The sequence below is a fragment of the Episyrphus balteatus genome, chromosome 3 (assembly GCF_945859705.1).
Source record: "Episyrphus balteatus chromosome 3, idEpiBalt1.1, whole genome shotgun sequence".
In the NCBI taxonomy this organism is placed as follows: domain Eukaryota; kingdom Metazoa; phylum Arthropoda; class Insecta; order Diptera; family Syrphidae; genus Episyrphus; species Episyrphus balteatus.
In genome coordinates this window covers 1,131,426-1,151,004 of record NC_079136.1, presented here as the reverse complement: position 1 = coordinate 1,151,004, position 19,579 = coordinate 1,131,426, and the positions used below count along the sequence as shown (strand labels likewise).

Below are 19,579 nucleotides of genomic sequence, written 5' to 3'. Positions count from 1 at the left end.
TCTTTAATCATATAAAATGGATAAGGTAAAGTTTATTTTGTAATCTTATCTAATCTTAAATTATAATTTTAGGAAAATATGATTACGATTAGATACTTAGCAATAAAGGCCCTGATACTTACCAAGATATGCGTAGATGCATTTATGTACCGTCTGACTCATAGCTACCAAAATTATAAGCATAACAAAAAAAACAAGATCCAGAATACACAACACCATTGTTTCTAGAAAAATCGTTAGATGATATGGATTTGGACTAAGAACAAAATGTAAAATTCTTTGAATTCCTATTTACCTACAAGATATTTCTAAATCCCAAACCAAAACAAAAACAATTTCCAAAAAAAGTTTCTTTTCTACCTAAATATGCAATGCACTTACAAAAAAAAAAAAAAAAACGGTTTCTGTTCTTCAAAACAAATAACAAAAAGAAACCTTTACATACATACATATGTAGATGTACCTATTAAAAATACGTTATTCATTCTGCAGTAGGTACCTTATGTAAATACCTCGTATATTTCATTTCTATGTATTTGTATGTTTTCACATAAATTCTCGTTACCCCATTTTGTGGCATATGACATACAAAGCAAAACCATGCGCACGATAGGGATTGTATGTTTTTCATTATTGTATACCTACAAAGGATCTTTCTGCAGAAAAACCGTGGGATAATTTTATTGCATTCAATTTGCAACCCCTATACATAATTAGGGGTGACTATTTTCCAAAGGAAGTGAAACTACCAAAGGTTCTACTTTCTTTCAAGCAGCGGATGAATACATGCCAATGGTGGGGATAACAGTATAAATAAAGTTGCTGATTCAGCACAGAGCACATTCGGGAAACAGTTGTCATTCAGTTCGTACGCTCATTGTTGGAAGCTGCTTTATTAAAAATTGAAAAAAAGTTCAAAGAGTGCTTTATCTTAAAAAAAGTGTTTGTGTGTTATATTCCTATCAAAGATAACCCAAAAAAAGGAAGGAATTGCAATTAAAATAAAGCAGGTGTGTTTAAGAAATCAAACAAAGTTTAAGTGTTCTTGCTATCATAAAAATTAGCAATATTATTATTAAAAAAAAAAATTATTAAACAAAACAACGATTCAAAATGGCTGGTGGATCTTTTTTGCCAAAAGATGAGAAAACCCTCTTCGATTGGGTTAGAGAATTTCGTATGAAAAAAATCCAAATGAAAAGAAATGTTCGTCGTGGAGTGGCAGGGCTCCGTGTCTGTGCAATACTATCAACGGCTCTCAGGAGCGCTGAAAAGGAACTTCGTAAAAAACAACAAGAACGCTATATGCGTTGGTCCGAGCTGCAAATTAAATTAATTGAAAGCCAAAACAAACGTAATCAATCTCCTAATTACTCGTCTGAAAATCGAAATATTAATTGTGATAGTGAATTAATTAATAATAAGCGAGAAAAGGAAGAAGCACGAAGAAAGGAAGTCGCCGAATTGTGGAAAACCGAAATAAGCAGCTTGGATGAATTCATGCGCAACATGAGTAGCCATAAATGTGTTGCCAGCAGTTGAACAAAGAAAAAACAAAGGGCCTCGAACTCAAACCCAAACTTGTGCCTTACAAAGAAAAATGCTTAAATTTTGAATGTAGTAGTACCTTGTGTAGATTGTGTTTTGATCAGCTAATTTTAATTTTTTGTAAAATTTATTTTGCTATTTCCTTTGTATTATGATGGTTTTCCATTTACAGTAACCAATTGTGTGAAGATGAAGAGAATGATGCAACTGCTTTCTCGACAGGACCGGGCTTGATGGCTTGGCTAGTGTCGTCGTGGCAAAATAACACACAAAGAAAAGTTAGTAAATTCCTTAAAATATTATTGGTTTGTAAAAAAAAACTTACTGTATACCTATAATTAACTGTGATTCATTTAAAATTAAGAGCTTTCTGCAATAGCTTACTCATGACGCAATAGAAAATACAAAATCAATAATTTAAAAAAGATTAAGCTTTCAACTCATACTTGAGTATAAATTTTTTGCAGAAAGCTTTTATTTTAAATATACAAAAAGCTTTTATCATGTTGGATTAGTTTTTCAATTATGAAATTAGATTATGATTCATATTGAATCTTTGAAATTATAAAGTTCATTTATATATTTTTTATATACAAAACTTTTTATAAAAGAAACTAGAAAATATAAATTTATCAATTTTTGAAACAAAAAATCAAATTCAAACTATCTTTTTATTTACCTAAACTTTAAAACAAACAACATCTTGATTTTGTTTCCTAAAAAATGGAATTTTATTTTTACAGCTCGAATAAAATTGTTAAAGAGAAAACAAAAAAAAACAAAGAAAACATCTACACATTCAGCTAAAAATAAAACTCCTCCCATCATCAACTCTGCACAACAATGCAACTGCTAGTTGTATTTTCCCTAACATCATACATTAGAAACTGCATCGCAGCACAAGATGAATTCGGCGGTGGAGGCTAGAAACGAGGATAGGGCATAGTACCTGTACCAGTACCAGGCATCTACTCGACTCGTATCATCTCCAACTTGCTACACTCGTCTTGTGTTTAAAGTGTGTGTGTGTGAAATAGGGTGCGGTCAACATGCGCAAGAAAGGGATTCAAATGCGCTCGGTTCGAAGTGATATCTATCTCTGTATTGTGTTTCGGACGACGACGACGTGTTGTTTGTCGGCACTCGGGAAGATGTGGATCTCACATCTTGCATATAGGAAGAAGTTTAAATTCTCTTAATTTTTTTTTATTATAATTTTGTGCGATATTTTTTTGCCCAATATCCCAATATTTACAGGTGTTTATTATAGGGTTTGCTTGTGGTGGAGATTTTCTGTGCAAAATGTGATGTGGCCCATTGTGTTCTTACGCTCTAAATGAGATGTAATAGTGCTGTGGTGTGCTGTCTCTTTGAAAGTCAATCAAATCCATTCCCTCAAACCATGTGATGTGCATATTCTGCTTCTTGTTCTAAAAATGTATCTCTAAAATCAAGTGTTTTGAATGTAAAACCAAAGTTATTGTATATGAAATTTTGAAAAGAAAAAATGTTACACATATATTGTAGAAGAAGAAAATAAGAAAACCAAATGTGTTATAGGTTATAAGTTTATAAATAGTTCTGTTAGAGAAATCTGGAGGATAAACCAGGCGTAACACTGACCCACACCTGTGTATAACCCAAAATCAACCGAAGAAGACGATAGAGAATATAACCAGTTCCCAGCGTCCATAGTAAGATGGAAAAATCCCTTTTAAATCTAATCCATTACATTCTAGGAACTTGATATATCGATTGAGAATCACAGAAACATAGCTGTCTGGATCCACAAAATTGATAACACAAACTTTTAGGAATGAATGGAACTCCTTGTTGAAGCAACATTATTGTCTGCGGAAATGTCCCGAAAGCTCTGTGTAACTTTTCAATGTTATATCCCAAAAACTTTTTTTTTTTCTTAGTTAACAGCACCATGCTGTCTTAACATCATAAAATTTTCGCTTTTATAGCATAAGCCGGGGCCGTTCGGAGTTTTCTATGTATATCTTCTACAGTTTTCATCCCATATTCAGAGAAGCAAGCGGAACAACTTTTAAACTCAGTAACATTATTGCATTAGATAACGAAATTTATTTATTTTGATCACAACACCGGGTGTGTTGTCTTAATTTGTAAAGAAAAATCTGACATTTTGTAGGATGTGTTGGTCTTCAAAATCCACCAGTATCCAGGCCATACAGTAAAACTCGAATGGTGATTTCTTGACTTAACTACAACACTGGGCGTGTTGTCTTATTTCGGAAAAAGAAGCCATTTTATACATCAGTATCCAGTTGAACCCGTAACAGTCTTGTTATACTTTTTTTTAAATACAGCACTGGGTGTGTTGTCCTAACTTTATGAAATTAACACTTTTGTAGATGAACCATAGTTAAAGGCATTCCTCCAATTGTAGTGGAGATATTATAGTTTGTGGAGAATAGTATGCAGATGGAATTAGTAAAGTGCTGCCTTGACATTTCCTTAAAACAACGCAATTTGTGTTGTCTTAACTTTATATAGTTCTGATTTTTCTAGATACAAAGTTAATACGGTGAAGGCTCTAAGTTAAACGGTGAAGAGCTAAGAAAAACTATCGGTCACATAACTCCCTCACTATGCACAATAAGCGTGTGATGAATAACGGAAGTCATCGTGTGAATCCGAAAATAGACAAAAAAAAGCAACATTCGTAAATGATGATTTTTTGACATTTAAATACCTACAATGCTCCTAGGCGTTGTCATAAATTATTTTTTTTTTGAATTTTGCTTTTGTAGCTTTTTACACAAGATTATCGACTCTATCGGATACAAACGTGAAGATTTCAAGAACATTATAAGCAATCGTGAACATTTGGACGTAAAAATAAAAGTAGAATTTGTAGTAGCAAATAATTTTTATAAATCAACAACAACTGCACAGAAATGTGCTGTCATAACAAATAACGTTTCCGCTTTTATAGCTTTCTTCAGTATCATTGCCGTATAGATGTCACAAATTAGTGTCGTCATCGTTTATAATTTTTTCCAAACTAAGTGCGCTTTTATTGCAATTTTACTTCAACACTTCTGAGTTACAGCTTTGGAGCGTTCATACTTTGACTTTGGATGAAAAACGTAAAGTACGGTAGTGAAAGGAACGGACAGTCCCTGTAATATTTTTTTCCATATTCTTTTTTTTTGCAATTTTTTTTTTTATTTCTTGTTAAAGGGAAACAAACGTAAACGGAACCGGCTATTTTATATAAATTTAAAACTTTAGTGACCAGCTGACAACAGACAACAAGAAAAAGAATCTTTTTTCTTTCTCTCCCCTTCTCCCTTATTTTCTTTTTATACATTTTTTTTTAGAGACTATTAACCAAGAACACGGCTTCCAAGGGTATATCTCCGCACAACATATATTTTCAAAATTTTTAATTTGCAGAACAGAACACTGATTTTAGAGCAACAATTGCACCTGAAAACTTAAAATTCCTAAAAAAAAAACAAACAGAACTAGGTCCTGTAAGTTAAATGAAATACGTTCCCAAAATTAATTTTATTTTATAGTGAAAGCTTATAAGCGAGAGGGAGAGAATAATGTTTGCGCATATTTGACCGAACCACCATCAATTTTATTGACGTCAGAGTGAACGTGTGAACATACAACTATTTATATTTTTCAGCAAATTTGCAAGATAAGTTGCTTTTTTTTCGACTTTTTTCCTCTGCATGGCGAATTTTCTATTTTTAGTTAAAAAAAATATTTGAGAGAGAAACAGAGAACGCACTCTTTTTATCCAGAACTGAAACTGCTAGCGAAAGCGAACATGAACACATTTGCTGCAGATAAATTAAAGGGAATCAATACAACAAAACAATTTATTTTATTCTCCGGCCTGTGTTCTTTGCGGTGTGTGTGTAACCTTCCTAGTATACAGTACCTACTGCCTATCTTTACCGTTACCCATAATGCTTTTTTCAATTGTCCGCTTGTAAGTGATTCTAATCAAACATTTTTACTCTAATTTAAATTTCAAATTTACAGTAAATAATTTTAAATTTTGTTTTAAACAATAATTTAATATTACAAACATAATATTTTGGGAAGATATATTTTTTTGAAAAACATAAAAAGAAAAACAAAAACCGATAAAATCTATAAACAATAAACTTAACAAATGTAAAAAAATTCTTATGTTCGCAGTGTCCATACTAATGCATAACCTCTGTATTTCAATAGTGTTGTTATAATTTCATATTTGACATATGACATCTGTCAAAAGCTTAAGAAACAAGAGCATAAATTTAATTATGAATACTGTAAAATAGATTATAATGGTGAATGCTAAACAATTTTCTTTTGTTAATTCTTATTTATTTATTTTCTCTCGTTTGTTTTGTAATGACAACACATAATTTTAGTACTTTTTTTTTGTACATGAACTTTTGTATAATACAAGAATGTGAATTTGTTTTTATGATAAAAAAAATGATCTATGAGATTTGGTGGCAAAGTATAATTCAAATCATTAATACTCAAATGTATTTTTATTGCCTTTGTTTAATAATACATAATTTAACAATATGCAACCACAAAACATACTCGCAAGCAATTATTGATTTTAATTCTTCCATTTGTGTTTATCATTATTATCAATCAAGCTTTACTCTGTTTATTTTCCAAAACTTGGAAATGTTTGTATCGAAAATACGCTTGCTTATATTTCTGTACACTTGAATAATATTGAATGTATTTTTTTTTTGTATTAAGTTAGAATTGTATGTACTCGTTTAATGAAAGTATGTATTTACTATTAATGTGGACACTGGCGAAAATGTAAAAGAAGAGACCATTTTCAATCTGTGAATAATTGTTTGGTAGTTACCTTAATTTTGACATGTTAACACACATATTCCCTGTATTTGGTATAAGAAGTAGAATTTTAGAGATTATTTACAGAGATAGATCACATTACTCTTAACCTAGCTGAGAGAGGTCATGGTCAGTAGCGATAACCATAGTGTTTGGCGTTCTTATCTGAGACATAGGGTGCAGGCAATCGTGTAGGCTCTTCACAGTTTCATTATTCAGAGAGAGAGAGTGGGTATCATCAATCAAGACGAAACATCAATCAACACGAAACACCAATCAACTTGAAACATCATTCAACTCAAAAATCTATGAGACAGAGAGAGAGAGAGAGGATAGATATCACTTGATCAACGCAGAGAGGCTGTAGGGACAATTCTGTTCATCAATCATAAACAACAATAACTTTTGCTGATGGCCATCTTTTGAACTGGTAAACCTTCAGAGCAATATTGCGTTGGAAAGTCTTCATATCTTACAGTTGATCAATCTGCGACAACAATAATGCATCATTGTTGTCAGAAGACTATACATCTCCATTTGATCACCACCATAGACTTTTACCTGCGGAAGATGATCTTTCATACACTTATCCCTTTGAAGTGCCAGATAAAACAACTAATGCGGTAAAACTTGGTGTATTTTAACAACTGATCAATATTATTTCAGTTTGAATGAAACAAATCTTGAGGCTCATACCAATATACTCATGGCAATTTCATTTGGTTAAGAAGCAGTTCTAGCACTCCTAACATCAATTTTGTGAGGCGTGCGGTTATTCATCTCCAACAATATCGCTTGAAATGATCTACCAGTTCAAAGCCTACCTACTATGGTTTCGATTAGACAGACGAGCGTCGTCGTTGCGCAATTTCACCAGGGTAACTTGTAATTATTTATTCTGGACGAACCATTCTTCGTATATTGCAGTTAAATTCCGATCAAATTGTGGCACAATAGTATAGTTTCATCTGAGAGCCTTCTGATGATAAACACACCATCGAACCATGTTTCCATTTTGAGGTCGTACATTATCTGGGACAGGGCGAAAGGCATATAGTTCAGACCGATCTATCTAGCATCTTTGAGGTTTTATGGACAAAGATTGAGTACTTTCAGTTACGATTCTTGAAGTGACTCTACACCTTTTGACTTTTAATCGAACATGGGCAAATGTTCCACTGTTTTTCCTGGTAACAAACTTGAGATATCTCCAAAACAAATTTGGTACTTTCAGTTGAATACACTTGGCGTTTGGAGTCCTACATCTGGCTTCAAGACATCTTTTGATCACACACGGGCATTGTTCAACTTCTTTCCTGGTAAAAAACTTGAGATACTTCCAACATAACATGTTTATTCCGTTAGACACGTGGCACTTGATAATTGGCTTGAAGATAACTTCTGATCGCACTGGGGCAATGTTTCAATGCTCTTAAGATACCTTCAACACAATTGGTATTATCAGTAAGACACTTGGCACTTGAGACTTGGTTCCCTGAAAACTTTTGATCTGATGTTCTACTACTTTCTTGGTAACAAAAATTGAGATACCTCCAACAAAACTTGGTATTTTCAGTTAGACACTTGGCACTTGAGACTTGGCTACCTCTGATGTTCTACTACCTTAAACTTGAGATACCTTCAACACTTGGCACTTGACACTTGGCTTCAAGACAACTCCTGATGTTCTGCTACACTTTTGGTAACAAACTTGAGATACCTTCAACCAAACTTGGTATTTTTAGTTTGACACTTGAGACTTGGCTTCAAGACAACTTCTGATGTTCTGCTACACTTTTGGTAACAAACTTGAGATACCTTCAACACAACTTGGTATTTCCAGTTTGACACTTGGCACTTGAGACTTGGCTTCAAGACAACTTCTGATGTTCTACTACTTTCTTGGTAACAAAACTTGACATACCTCCAACACAACTTGTTATTTCCAGTTAACACTTGGCAATTGAGATTTGGCATCAAAACAACTTCTGATCGTATTTGCGCATTGTTCTGCTTTCCTGGTAACACACATGAGATATCTTCAAAACCACTTAGTACTTTCAGTTATACGCTTGGCGCTTGAGATTTGCTTTTAAGACATCTTACGATCGCAAAAGCAAATCATTTTTGCTTTCCCGGTAACAAACTTGAGATACTTCCAAAACAACTTAGTACTTTCAGTTATACACGCTTGGAGACTGAGATTAAGCTTCAAGATAACTTTTGATGTCACACGCACATAATTCTACTTTCCTGGTAACACACTTGAGATATCTTCAAAACAACTTGATGCTTTCAGTTACACATTTGGTGCCTGGAGTACCATTGAATTGATAATCTGACATTACACAACATGTCATTTTTATCTACTGGTTAACGGGTAATATTTTTGAGATATCTTCGAAACATCTTGGTTCTTTCAGTTAAAACTTGTATCTGGAAGTTCTTGCTGAGTTACGAAAAACTGGTCTTTAATATCGATGCATATCCTGAGATATCTTGCTGAGACAACTTCTTTCAACTTAACCTTAAAGTTGAAAGTTCCCATTGTTTGACACCACATTCCTGAAGACACTCAAACATTCAGATCGAACACATCCTTGGACACGTTTTTGGGACTTTTAGTAACACAACCTAATACTGTGAAGTTCCATTTATGTCCCGAGCACGATATGATCTCCGATTAACATCGTTGAGTTGTTAACCCCGTTGAGATAGCTTTGCAACAGCTTGAAACTTGGCACTTGGCTATCGAGTAACCGTTTTGAGATAATTTGGATGCAACTAATGAACTACTTGAGAGTTGCCAAATTTCTCAATCTGAAGCATCCTGTATTAACACATGCATCAAGATGATATCAATATTTTGCATCTGGTAACATCTTTTAGATATATTGCAACACAAAAGTCTTCGTATTTTCAGTAAAGTCTGACTTAAGCGCAGTTTTGGGGCCATCATCATGGTTTATCTTAAGCTGTTTCCGCATTTTCAACTTCTTTTCAAAGTAGAATCTCAACAAGAGGCATCAAACTTTCTTTCATCGCATCATACATGTCTGGGTCAAAATAATCGTTAATCGTAAAGAGTAGAACTTCAAAATGAGTTGAAAATCGACTTCCTGGTACTGTTACACCATGTTGAGAGACATACCTCAAAGCAAATGCAGATGCTGCGTGGTAACTACTGAATTTTTAATATTCACTAGCAAAACTATTCTTTCAGCTTTTTGAGTGAAGTTTCCGATTGTGAATAAAACTGTTGGGCGCCATTTTTGGTTTAAGTTTTGCAAAGATCCCAGCTTACATTGGTGTTAGCGAACATCTTGTATCACTCGTATGTCGACTTGCTTGCACTTTTGGAAGAGCAGAAGCACTTAGACCTTACATACTACTGTCAACTCTTGTTGACTTCTTGAGACCATTGACCCAGTTTACTCAACGTGTGATGCATGGAATACAATTTTGATAGCAATTTTTAAAACGTTCCCAAATCTGGGTAACTTCATCGAGTTTAGAAATTTGGCAGCAGCGGCGTGGGATTGCTTCGTAACGACGGCGGCGTGGGAAACAATGCATTGACTGCGGCGTGGGAGACGAGGCATTGACGGCGGCGTGGGAAAAGATGCATTGACTGCAGCGTGGGAGTTCTTTGACGGCGGCGAGGGAATCCATGTTTTGACTGCGGCGAGGGATCGTTGACGGCATCGTGGGAAACTCTTAGCTGATGCAGTTGACGGCGGCGTGGGATCTGGATGGCGTTCAAGTGATGACTGCGGCGAGGGACACTGTTCCAGCAACGAAATTGACGGCGGCGAAGGATCGACGAATAAATTTGACGGCAGCGAGGGATTTAAAATGTTTATTACTCTGCGAAAGGGAAATCGGCGTGCAGCTTTGAGGACATTTTTAACCACGGTTAAGCTCTCAACAATCACACAAAGTCATTCTAATCAATCAACAAATCCTCCAATTGTTAAGGGTTTTTGTATTTCGAAATGGAACTCCAACTCCAATTGCATCGCGAAGTAAGATTTTTCGATCATCTAACGTAATTTCAAATAATTTTTCCTATCCCAACACTACTTTTTTTCTCATCAAACTGATTTAATAGACGACATCCTTGTTAGACATGTTAGGAATCTAGTTATTGGACCAATAGACAACGACACCATAATATCAAATATTTGTTCATCTTGCCTGGGGTTTCTTTTGAATTCATCATCCTTTTTGTTCACCTTATTCAACCTTAGAGAATTCAGCGCAGACTTACTAATTTTTAAACCTTTTTTTTAATGGAGAGAACATTTACCAGCTGATGTGTAGAATTTTTTGTTTTCATTTTTTGTTTATAATAAAATTTTTAATTGAAAATATGAAATATGGAATTTCAAAGAAAATAAAATGCGTATATGATTGAACTAAAATAATTTTGGTTGTTCTTATTTGTTGAACTTGGTTTTGGTATTTCAGCTTTTCAGAAAGAAATAAGAAAGAAAATATTTAGCCTTGTTAAGGTAAGCTATTTCGCATCCAGCATCCGAGTATGGAAAACAAAGAACTAGAAAAGTATATCTTCTGATTGTAACTAAAAGGATTTGAGAAGTAGTCAGTTGAAATCAATTTTTTAAACCAGATGAAAGGTGGAAGTTTTAAAATCGTAAATGCCAGATTGTTGAAATTTATTTTGTAACTCGATGCTGAAGACCAGAAGTTATAACTTTATACCTGCAGCCGAGTGTATTCGGTAAAACCGAGTATTAATAATTTCTAATTCATTGAATTATTGAAACATCTTTTGGGGGACTCGTGAAAAGTCCCCATTATGAATAACAATCGATTGACCCTAAATTTGGACATCAAGTTTACTCAATTTTATAAATTTACTTGTCTGGGATTTGGGGGAAATACGTCTGTAAAGTAGTGTTAACATTTTGTAAGTAAGCACATGGCTTCCATGCCGTTTAATATGATGATCGATTTGTCATCTGACACTACTAGACTTTTAGTTCAAATTTTGACCACTGGTAGCGCATTTCAATTTTACCAGTCATCTCTGATGTTACGTCTCTTCTCACTTTATCATCCGGATAGAGTTTTTTTTCGTGTCAAATACAAATCGACCATTTCATGAATTGTATTTGATATAATCCAGTCAAATAAGGGGTTTCATCTCGGAATGAATGCTAATAGATTTTTTGGAATCAGCATTAAAAAATACCTTCAAATCATGTATCATATGTGTATATAATACCATCGTCTATTTTTCTAATTTTGAAAATCTTCATTTCTTTCTCCTTGAATATCGCGACATGCGGACATGAGATTTTTCTAGACTTTTGAGGTATGTTATAGAATGTCAAAACGCAGGTATTGAGCAAAAAAAATTTCTATTAGCATTCATTCCGAGGTTTACCCCTTATTTCACCTTATTTGACTGTATTAATCCAATTTAGAACATAAAACAATTGGGATATTCCCGATCCGGTGCAACAAAGAGGTGTAAAATTGTTAAATTTCATTTTCTACTATTATCTACAACTACAACAGACAAATTTTGAAACATTGTATTTTTTTGTTGCAATGAGTTAGGGTATTAGGTATTTGATTTTTTAAGTGTAAGAAAATGTTACACTTTTGCAACGATACAAGACCATTTGCATCGAATCGTGAATACCCCCTAATGAATTTTCCCCAGTAATTGGGTCTTGGGTGAGTTCTTTTTTCTTATGGGGTAGTGATCTAAGCCTTTTCCCACTGTGCTTAAACACGATTTTCGCATTTAAGCCTAGTACGCTGCTGAAGCGAAAAGAAATTTTGCATACAAAATTTCGTTAACGAAATCCTGAACGGAAAATTTCGTTTTGCTTTTCGTTTTTCAGTACGCGAGACCTCCTTTTTTCCAAAATGGTTGACATGCGTAAGTAAGCCTTAAACTAAACGTATACAAACTATAGCTTGTCGAATCGAACAAGATGGACCTAATGCAAGCAAAATAGTTACTTGGGCGCAGCTCTAGCGAAAAATTGGAGAGTTTTCACTCATTTGTCACTTACTTTTTACTGTCCTGTGCATTTTTCTTCACTCCAAGAGCAGTGTTGACGGTTTTTTCCTGATGCAGAAAACTTATTTTTTTTTGTCTAAAAAAAAACAAGAGAAACAAGCGAGTAAAAAATATTTTCAATTTTGTACTTTTTTCAAAAAGTGGTGAATGTAGTTTAAGCCTTAAGTCAATGAAAATCCCATTGACTTAATATATATGGACTGCTAGAAGCATATTCAGGTTGGTTCCACTTGTTTCTTCGCGATACTAGCGCCCTAAAAAAAAGCGGAGAATAAGTGCAACATTTTTGACGAAGTGCGAAAGGAACAAATATAGAAAAACAGAGAAAGCACTACCTTTTAACGACAGATGTCATTCACTAAAAGTTTCCTCTTTTCGCCGTCTAAAGTTATACCGCTAGTAGAGCTAGAAAGATGTGGAATCATTTTTTTTTCAAATTTTGTATGGAAAAGTCAAACGACTAGCAGTCCATATATAGTAGGTCAATGGAAAATCCATCTCGATCTGAGCGCAGCCGAAAAATAGTGATGAATCACTAACTGCACTCGTTCACTTTTCCTTCAAACAACTGCAACGCTTAAGCGGTACCTAGAAAAACTACAATTGTAAACAAATATTTTTGACATTTAATTTTTGACATTCCGCTCAACAGCACATCAAAAATATAAACAACAAATGTAAAAATGGATCAACAAATTGAAAAATCAGTTTTATTTCGTCAACTAATTCTAAATACCAGAAAACCATTAGTTTTTCGAAAATTTCCTACAAACTGGAAATGTTTTGATTGTTCAATTGAAGATTGGTGCAAAAGATTCGATGCAAATCAGTCAAAAGAACACTCTCCCGAATTCGAAAAGATGCCAACGAAATTTGGTGATATTCCACAATGGGAACGATTTCGCTCGAAACTTACCACCACTTTTACAAATTTTCTTGAAAAATATTCAAAAGATGAAGAAAATTGGAGCGCATTTTACTATGAACCAAATACGCAAATTCCAATTGAATGTCGCTACGACATTGATTTTAGTTGCTTTGGCTTTTCCAAAGACAAAATCAATGATACCTCATTTTGGTTGAGCTCCAAAGGAGCTAATACACCTTGTCATTATGATACTTATGGTTGTAATATAGTTGTTCAAGTTTATGGCAGGTAAACAGAATTTAACCATGTCCCTAACTTTTTAGGTTTACTTTGATAATTTAGAAAACATTGGTTATTATTTCCCCCAGACACTAAATTAACTCCAATCAGAGTTCCTTATGAAGAAAGCAGTGTATATTGCTCGGAAAACTTTTACTCTCCCAAGAATTTGGACAGATTTTCTAGTAAGTAACTAGATCTTCTGCCTGTTTCGAAATCATTAAACCAACTCTGCTTTCAGTTGCTAGGGAAAATGCATTCGAATGTATTCTGACTGAAGGAGATGTTCTAATTGTCCCTAGAAATTGGTGGCACTATGTAGAAAGTTTGGAGACATCTTTAAGTGTCAATACATGGATTCCTTTGGTAAATTGATTGTCCCTGAAATTGCGTTGAAAAATATACTTGATTTGTGTTTTCTAGAAAATCGACATCGATGCCCAGATAGATGAATGCATTGTTAAGTATATTGTCGAGAGTACTTTGAGTCAAGAATGTGAAGAAAAGAAGCGTTACATTTTAAATCCTAATCAGGTGAGTTTTTTTTTTGCATTGCCAATAAGGTTCTTAATAAAATCTATATTTATTAAAATTTTTTTGTCTGGTTCCTGTCCCCTTCTTGTCGTGTCTGATTGCTTCTTGTTTTTTTCAAACCAAAAATTATGGTTGATAGAGTATACAGCGAGACTAAGAGATAAACGTCTTGGCTCTCAATTATTTACCTAGCCCAAAAAAAGGAACAAGTGAAGTTTTGTTCAAGATATTGCGTGTAATGGGTAGATATTTTTTTTTTTAATGATTATAGTGTATTGCTCTCATTGTAAGCTAAGTTCATTTTCGCTGCTTCCGTTTTAATAGTTACAAAAGCTGTGTCCTTCTAATTGCGTTGACAGTATAAGCAAAGACAATCGTACCATTTTTTAAAGTAGGAAGAAGTTGAATTCGATCTTGGCACCTCGAAACATTCGAACATCCATGATACTGAAAAAGTTTGAAAATGTAATCAATCTGGTTGAAGGCTGATCAGTCCGGATGCGTGTTTGGCCGTCCATGAGCCGATAGGCTATAGCATGAGTTAGAAAAAGTTTTCTCTCCAATATTAAAAGAAATATTACTATAAAGAAGAAGTGTATCTCCCCTCATCATTTATAAATTGATAGATTATAGATTCATGCAATCTGAACACAAAAAAAAAAAAAAAAAACAACAGAACAGCTATCCTGAACATCACAAGAGCCATAAGATGCGGTCGTGTTTATACGCTTCACATGACATTCACAGGAATTTTAACTGCTTAATTTTCAGCTTTCCGACCAGATCAATGTCGCTGTAAAGCCTGTATAGCTCGACGTTGCATCTTCTCCTCCTCTCTCCGTGTCGATGCACACTGGACCGAACACTACCAGAAGAATCTTTCTCTCAAATAAATGTAAAAGTTTTTCATCCGCTCCATGTAAATGTCCATGCCTCCGCATCTCATAGCTATAAAACAAAATAACTTTCCTCAAGACAAAAATGTGATTTACAGCAAAAAGCAGGTCACAAATAGGCAAATTTTGATTATTAAAAATTTAAAAACTTAACGAGAAAACGAATGCGATCAAACGCATTCACCGATGGTTTTGGCCTAGTTAGCTGTGTCGTGTGTGCATTAGTGTTTCGCAGTTGCAGAACCTGTAGGTACTAGTGGCAGCCAGTCCAAGGTTGTTGAAGAACCCTAATATTATTCTCAGGTTATTCTTTCCTCAGATGGATGCAGGCTATGTATCTATCTTTTTTAGTTGTATTTCTCAAGTAATAATTTTGCCTGTCTGCGCAATGATATTTCTTGATATGTCAATTAGATTTTAACAGTCCGAGTATCCCTCTCTCTGAGGCCTATACATTTTCCTGTATCAGTTCCCTACTTGGCAAAACTAATTCTATGCACTTTTTATTTTTGTTGCCACATAATCGCTGGCTGAAGATAATAACACTTTTGCATTAAGCATACAACATAACTTTAACATTTTACGTTGTGCTTAACGAGCAAAAATGATACGCATACGCCACAGTGATCGTAAACATTTTTAAAATTTTAAAAATAAATTCTACAGCTGACCGAATGACAAAGCGATTGTCCTTTGTTAATTCGAAATTTTTTTCTAAGCCATCTAAACATAAATTTTATTTATATGTGGTTACAGGATTTAATAAACCCAACAAAATGAGGATAGAATTTCATTTCTTAAAGAATTTGATGCTCGTCTGATTGCGATAAAATAAAGTTCAAAGATTAGTCTGCATAAATGTATAAATGTATTTAGGGTTCAATGAGAACTTGCCCTACAGAAGCAATGGAGGTCATTCTCTATTTGACACTTTTATATGAAGAATTTACATATATGAAAAGGAGCAATCGTTAATTTTAGGAAGGGTATAAACCGACTCAGGACAAGACGACTTTGTACACCCCGATTCACGACAGATCCAACCCATAGCCCGACTCAAGATAACCCGACTCAGGTATGATTTTTGCGCAGAGTAAAGAGTATATCCACGCCTACCTGACTCGAGTTGCGATGAGTCGGGTTATCTTGAGTCGGGCTATGGGTTGAATCGGGCTGTCGTGAGTCGGGGTGTACAAAGTCGTGTTGTCCTGAGTCGGGCTATACCCTTCCGAACTGAATTGGGCTTTATTAAAAAAAAAAAAAACAAATTTAAAATCTTATTAATTTTGAGTAAGAATTTCTTCTCTCATTCGCTGTTACGAAATATTTGCGTTAAACATAAACCCTGATATTTTTTTTTTTAATGCACCCATACTCCAAACTAATCAAAGATTTTAACTTATACCCTGTTGTTTAGTTTCTTTTTAATAACTTTTTATTTTTTTTCAGTTGCAATTAATAACGTCCAGTGATGAGTTATTTGATATTCTACAAATCTTAGTGAAAAATAAGTCTACTGAGGACCAAACTGATGAAAAATATTCATACCAATATTTATCAGAAAAAGAAGTAAATAAACTAATTGAAAAATGCCACAATGACGTCAGTGTGTTGCCATTACTTTCTCCCGAAAAGTTCGATAGCATTCTTCGCGATAGAACAAAGCGTTATGTAGATATGGAGCCTTTGCACAAAGCAGACATCCATTCAATGCATGAAGCACTTCTTAACGCCATCTGCCATCCAAATATGATAAATAACATAAAAGAAGAATTTCTTAGAAATATTGAAAAAAATTGCATGATAAGGTAAAAATAAAACAAACAAACTTAATTTAATTGTTTACTGTTTCAAATTACAGATACATTTATTCATAGTAATTATATTATATCTACACGTCTTGACATCAGTCACACCAATTATTATTACTTTTACAATAATTAGTTTGTCTTAAAAAAGAAAGAAAGAAAAAAAGAACTAAGCGATTACTACAATTTTTTAGTTACACTATCACAGGTTTTCTAAAACTAAACTGTTATAATTTATCGCTTTATTTAATTTATTTATTAATATGTACACTTTGTTGTAATTCCTTAGGAACTTTGGAATTTTTCTTTTACGGCGAGCAGTCATTCATAATCATAGACTTCCAACTATCTTCTACTTTGTCCCATATTAACCTCCCACAGCTTTAAGTAATTGTCTAGAACTTCTTCGAACCATTTTTGTTTATCCGTGTCATTGAATATGACATTGAGTGACTTTAAGTCCAATTGCAATATGGCCTCATTCCCGAGCAATGTGTCCAGAGATCTGAGAAGTGTTCCATTTCCATGTAGTTTGAGTAGTGTTCCATATTTAAATACATAGTACTCGTATTGCAGTTTTCTTCGTGCCCACCGTTCTACGGTAGCATTGCCACTTGCTGTTCGTATCTGTCCTAAATGCTCGGCATACCAGGGAGCAAAGTAGTTGTATAAATCGAGTTTTGAGAGACCACTTATTCCTTTAGTTTTGAGACGATCTTTTATTATTTGATAGTTTTTGCGACTATAAACGAAAACCTATAAATAAAAAAAAAAAAAAAAATAGTATGAGGGCATAAAATGTTTTATGAATATCAACTTCAATGTTTTGGAAAATAAAAACAATAAAAAAAAAGAATTTTAGCTTCGTGTTTTTAAGATTCTAAATGTTTCAAAGAACTAAGATCACACAATTTCTCAATTAAATCTATAAAAACAAACTTATAAAAAAAGTGTTATTAGAAATTTTCTGTTTAAAAATGTTGCATCAGCAACTTCAACCGTCTTCTACTAACACAATTTTTCTATGGAGAATCAAAAAGGCGAAGAATTTATCTCTATTATGAGAACTTATCTGTGCCGAACAACCACACCAATACTGCCCATAATCTCGTAAAGGCCCTAACTACAAAATTTTCGATTTTGTTTTTTTTTTTTGCATATTTGGAGTTAGGGCATTGTCTCTGAGATAGCTTCATTTCATTTTTTAGCCTAGGTCTTCATATACGTCAGAAAATTCAAAATGTACTTTTGATTTTTTTCATTTTTATATGGAAATCACGATATTAGATACACGATATAACTCGGAAGTAAGAAAAGTGTAGTTAGGGCCTTTACTTTAAAACGAAGATTTCAGGGTAAAAATATGTGGGAATCTATGGAATGAGCTTGCTTACTGAAATCGAAGTCATTGCTAGGAACTTCTAAAGGAAACTACCAATACGACAAAGAAACATGTTGATGGAACGATATATACAAAGCAGTGATATCTTTGAAAAAGACCGCTTTCAAGGCTTGGTCAAAATGGTCCAACGAATTTTGGATGGCCAATTGCGAAAAATAAAACTGTTGTCTGATGACCATGAACCAACAACTGCATTCAGTTGACCTCTGGCAAGGAACAATTTAAATTTTAAAAGGAGGCCTGCCGCCGTTTCTTGAGGTCAACCCTGCACTCCTCACCTAATATGTAACAGGAAAGTGGGAAAGTTGTGGTCTCATCCGAGAGTCGTCGCTAATGGAGAAGAAGATAGCAACTCCAATCCATTTGCAATAACCTAAAACGCTCACTCATTTTGTATTTAACTTACCTGGTATAAAGAATTACCCGTTGTATATGAATTTATATAGTGCGTTCCAAATGCCTCCATAAATTTCACTGCACTCGTTAAATTTCCAGTCTGCAATGAATGCGCTCTCCGAGCAACGTCTGGCTCTAGTGATTGATTAGGTGGTATATCGGTTTTAAGTTTTCCTGTCTCACGAAAACGTACAACTCTGACTAGAACATAGGAATAATCGCCCCTCACAAACGACGTATTAATGCCCAACTTCTTGGCTGCGACATCTGCATGCCATCCGCCGGTGAATGCCTCCCACGGCTTATCTAGTCGTTCGATAGTGAAATCCCGAAAGTATGCCTGATAGAGTTGGCGTCGATTATCGCAGAATTCCATGTGGAAATCACCATGAAATATTCCTGGCACATTTTCCTCTCGGGTCTCTGTCAGTAAATTTAAATTCTAAAAGAGAAATCAGTAAATTTAAAGTATTCTTATAGAAGTCTTATAGTGTTTACCTTATAAATAGTTTTAGTGGGTTCCTTGAAAAGCCACCGTTCGGTGTCGTTGTAGGATATTACTTTCATCGATATACTCAGGTAACCATATCGGACGAATATGTTGATAGCTTTACCTATTCTTAGTTGGGACTCGTGACTCCCACCGAAACAGAGGTCACCAGCCAGCATAAACAGAGCCAATAGCCAAATAAAGCCATACTGTTGGTTCATTGCTCATTTAACTGGGTCGAAAGGTAAATTATAAGCGTTACCTGGTGAAGATAAATAAAATTAAGTATGATTTATTAATTGGGTTTAACAAATTAAAAGGTTTGCAAATTTATTAATCATTCAAATCTTGTTCTTCTAAAACGAAATCGAAAGCGGTTTGAGGCTTAGCTTGAATCATAATCAAACTTATTGTAAATTTTATTCTTACGCACGTGG

General features: G+C 34.2%; 4 protein-coding genes and 1 long non-coding RNA gene across 5 annotated transcripts in view; 3 read left to right on the top strand and 2 right to left on the bottom strand.

The window, feature by feature from the left end:
- The window catches only part of LOC129913355 (scaffold protein salvador), a 110,410-nt gene that overhangs the window by 17,329 nt on the left and 73,502 nt on the right, over positions 1 to 19,579 (bottom strand). The gene's annotated exons all lie outside the window — the stretch shown is intronic.
- On the top strand, positions 826 to 10,835 carry LOC129913364 (uncharacterized). The gene is made up of 4 exons (XR_008772039.1): positions 826 to 1,010; positions 1,721 to 1,826; positions 2,292 to 10,433; positions 10,520 to 10,835. It is a non-coding gene; the product is annotated as an uncharacterized LOC129913364 (long non-coding RNA).
- LOC129913360 (uncharacterized) lies at positions 1,028 to 1,558 on the top strand. Its single transcript, XM_055991985.1, has one exon. The coding sequence runs from the start codon at positions 1,114 to 1,116 to the stop codon at positions 1,540 to 1,542; it is 429 nt and encodes a 142-aa protein (XP_055847960.1). The 5' UTR covers positions 1,028 to 1,113; the 3' UTR covers positions 1,543 to 1,558.
- Positions 12,963 to 16,971, top strand: LOC129913356 (HSPB1-associated protein 1 homolog). Its single transcript, XM_055991981.1, has 7 exons — positions 12,963 to 13,053; positions 13,122 to 13,625; positions 13,680 to 13,801; positions 13,858 to 13,982; positions 14,040 to 14,150; positions 16,496 to 16,854; positions 16,908 to 16,971. The coding sequence occupies exons 2-7, from the start codon at positions 13,153 to 13,155 to the stop codon at positions 16,921 to 16,923; spliced, it is 1,206 nt and encodes a 401-aa protein (XP_055847956.1). The 5' UTR covers positions 12,963 to 13,053; positions 13,122 to 13,152; the 3' UTR covers positions 16,924 to 16,971.
- LOC129913358 (torso-like protein) overlaps positions 16,880 to 19,579 on the bottom strand; it is a 24,426-nt gene continuing 21,726 nt past the window's right edge. Inside the window, exons 2-4 of the mRNA XM_055991983.1 lie at positions 19,151 to 19,404; positions 18,663 to 19,094; positions 16,880 to 17,610 (exon numbers count right to left, since the gene is read on the bottom strand). Coding sequence (XP_055847958.1) covers positions 17,200 to 17,610; positions 18,663 to 19,094; positions 19,151 to 19,363 — 1,056 coding nt within the window. The 5' untranslated portion in view covers positions 19,364 to 19,404 and the 3' untranslated portion in view covers positions 16,880 to 17,199. The remainder of the gene's footprint in view (positions 17,611 to 18,662; positions 19,095 to 19,150; positions 19,405 to 19,579) is intronic.

Bases quoted from the DNA above. Each gene is read 5' to 3' on its own strand.
- LOC129913360 (XM_055991985.1), top strand. From the start codon at position 1,114: ATGGCTGGTGGATCTTTTTTGCCAAAAGATGAGAAAACCCTCTTCGAT.
- LOC129913356 (XM_055991981.1), top strand. From the start codon at position 13,153: ATGGATCAACAAATTGAAAAATCAGTTTTATTTCGTCAACTAATTCTA. The intron at 13,983-14,039 runs GTAAATTGATTG...TGTGTTTTCTAG, and splicing joins TCAATACATGGATTCCTTTG to AAAATCGACATCGATGCCCA. The intron at 14,151-16,495 runs GTGAGTTTTTTT...ATTTTTTTTCAG, and splicing joins ACATTTTAAATCCTAATCAG to TTGCAATTAATAACGTCCAG.